A 3,077-nucleotide genomic window follows, 5' to 3' on the forward strand; every position below is an offset into this window, starting at 1 on the left:
CCCCCCCCCCCCAAAACAAGTATTTGTGTGAAAACAGTAGCTTTTTGTCCTTTACAACAGTGGTCCCCAACCTTTTTGGTCTGAGGTCCCTGAACGGCTCAGTCAGATAAACTCCCAATGTTTGTTTCAAATGTATAACACTATTCATACTAATGGTAATGGTTTCATTCTTGTCTTACTGTCAATAGTTAGGCTGGTTTGGTTTGTCTGCAATCACATTACTAGTAGGCTACTACTTACTAGTAGGCTACTACTTGAATACTTGAAGTAGAGCTGACTGTTTATCCAATACTGTGAATCATCTGAACTGTTAAGTCATTACCTTTTTTATTAATTTATTTCAGAGTTTTCCTTACTGATATAAAGTGTTGCACATAAGTCGTTTGGGGCAGCACCTTAGCCAAATGAATGGGAAATCAATGGGAGCATCATAACTGACTAAATGATATGAGTCCGATCTAATAATTAGGTCTCCTGTTGAATTCTCTAGCAGGCTTTGTCTTTCATTTTCTGCTCGAGCTTTTCCAACATTTCAGACACACAGATATGGTAATATAATAATGGTCCAAGATTATGTAAAATGGATGATGTTATTATTATTATTATTATTATTATTATTATACCACCACCAAATACTGTTCTAGGGAAAACACTGTATTTCTACCATTTATTCAGTACTTTAAGCTACCTGTTTAAAACTTCGGTTCTCACTTGCTGCCTAGTTTGAACACACTCTTACATAACTGCAACATGTAGTGTTCAAATGTTACTGCTGATATATTAATTTAATTTAATCATAATTTCTATTTATTAAATTTCTATTTTCTAATTAGTTGAGTGAATCTGCAACCTTTCCCCCCAGCCCAATGCAACAACAGAAGTACCCCTGGTTAGGAATCTCTGCTCCACCAGTACACCATACTACAGTCTGTCAGCAGTGCTCTCTGGGAGAGCAGTATAACAGGCTTACAGCTGTGTGGGGTTTGCACTGGAGAGTAGGCTGCTTTCTGGAAGATTGGTGGTTTTCATGTTGACACATTGAAAAATGTTTGGTTTATTGGTTGAACAATCTGCCCCATCTTTTCTGTGTAATAGATGGGTAGTAACAACGCAGTTTTATGATGTAAGCATTTCATGGCTGGAAGATGTAAATAAATGCTGACTTTAAAATAATCGCACATGTTCAGGGACAGAAAGACGCAGGAGTCACGGAAGACCTTGAAGCCCCCGTTGATTTGTGGCCAGGCCTCTGAAACTCTTTGGACTGTTATTGTTCGGGCTAATTCTTTCCCTTTTTTAGCAAAAATGTTTTTACTTTTCCACTCTACTGTAGTTTGCATACAATTGAGATTTCAATGCTACAATGTGTACGCCGTGGTCCATATCCTGTCTGCTTGTTGGACAACGTGTGTGTGTCTCACCTTCCTCTCAGCATATGTAAATTGCCTGTCCTGTCTTTCAAATATCCCCTCTCTATGTCATTGTTTAGGTGCCCTTGCTTTAACATTGCACTCATTTGTTTTTTTCCCAGGTGGTAGTTCACACCAAGGATGGTAGCCGGCTGTACCGCAACTCGCCCTGGGCCAAATATGTGAACAGGGAGGAGGGATCTGTGATCTACAACTGGGTTCACTGGGACCCCCCACAGCCCTACACTGTAAGTTCTTACTACTTCAGTGTTTTATTTAAAAACAGGGTGTGCTTTCATTTCTATTTATTATTATTATTATTACTAATTTGATTAGTTTTATCTAAAAACGGGTACAAATCTGGTTTAAAAGAAAATATAGGTTAAAGTTTGATGTAAAAAACACCTGTGTAGTTGAAGAAAGAGAGAGAGACTTTTTACTTTTCTTCATTTTCTGGTAGTGGAAGCCTTTTTTAAGCTGGCAACATTGCAAGAACAATTGTAAACCGCAAATTTCTTTTCCTTTTAGTGGCAACAAATGCAGCAAATGGCTGGGTTTGGTTTTGGATGCCAGAGTAGATAAATAAGTGAAAAACTTACTTTTAATTGATTAAAATGACTCAAACTGATCAGACCCTTTTATAATGAAAGAAAAAATGTGAATATCCTTTTTGGCATTAAAACATTGAGGCTTAAAAGACCTCATCACAACCTCCATGGTTTGATAGTAAAAAAAAAAAAAGATTTGCTCTTAAAATAGCCTCCCGTGTTCTGGTCCTTCCGTCTCAGCTTTAATTTCTTGCGGTGAAACATACAGTTCTGTATTTCTCATATCCACAGCTGTTTGGGCAGTTCTTAATGTGGGTGCTTGATGCTGAAAGGGTCTAAATGTGCCTCAATGCTACTCAACACCCTCAGCAGAAGTGTGCACAAGCAAAACAATAAGAGGCTATTAAAGACCACCTTGCTTTCTTTGCCGCTTGTTATTAGGCAGCATTTTAATTAGAGGACCCCTCTTACTGGCAGCATATTCGCTTTATTTAAGTGGCTCAATCATGTACGGTACTTCAAATGGTAGGTTCACAAGGCCTGGTGGGTAGCCATTAGGAAATGTATTTTATGTATGAACCAAATCCCTTTCCCATTGTGTAACAGTGTGAATCATAGATCAGCCTCTGTGGTAAGATATTGATGCAGAGATCCAGGAAACCCACACTGTGTCTTTCACCTTATGACCCATAATTACTCACCAACTGTACTGTATTGCTTTTCTATTTTTTTAGCAAGTCTTTTAGGAAAAAGTGCTTCATGATATTCTGTCTAATTTTGGTTCCTCTCCAGCCAATCCACCCTCGGCCAAAGAAGCCCACAAGCCTGAGAATATATGAGGCCCACGTAGGCATCGCTTCATCTGAGGGAAAGGTCGCCTCATACACCAACTTCACGACCAATATGCTGCCTCGTATAAAAGACCTGGGTAAGACATGAGGCAAGGCTTGGGCGCGACCGGTATATAGCCTACCGTTAGCCGTATCACAAGTCTCTTTTATATAGACCTTAGTAGTCCCTTAATACTGTATCTGAAGTCTCTTTTATATGGACCTTAGTGGTCCCTAGTACTGTATCTGAAGTCTCTTTATATAGACCTTAGTGGTCCCTAATACTGTAT

At 39.0% G+C, this 3,077-nt stretch overlaps 1 protein-coding gene across 1 annotated transcript in view; it reads left to right on the forward strand.

Annotated features, from left to right (window-relative positions):
* The window catches only part of gbe1b (glucan (1,4-alpha-), branching enzyme 1b), a 107,141-nt gene that overhangs the window by 21,637 nt on the left and 82,427 nt on the right, over nt 1–3,077 (forward strand). The window contains exons 4-5 of the mRNA XM_034867664.1: nt 1,532–1,657; nt 2,750–2,885. Coding sequence (XP_034723555.1) covers nt 1,532–1,657; nt 2,750–2,885 — 262 coding nt within the window. The remainder of the gene's footprint in view (nt 1–1,531; nt 1,658–2,749; nt 2,886–3,077) is intronic.

Source organism: Etheostoma cragini, chromosome 3 (assembly GCF_013103735.1).
Source record: "Etheostoma cragini isolate CJK2018 chromosome 3, CSU_Ecrag_1.0, whole genome shotgun sequence".
NCBI classification, from domain to species: Eukaryota; Metazoa; Chordata; class Actinopteri; order Perciformes; family Percidae; genus Etheostoma; species Etheostoma cragini.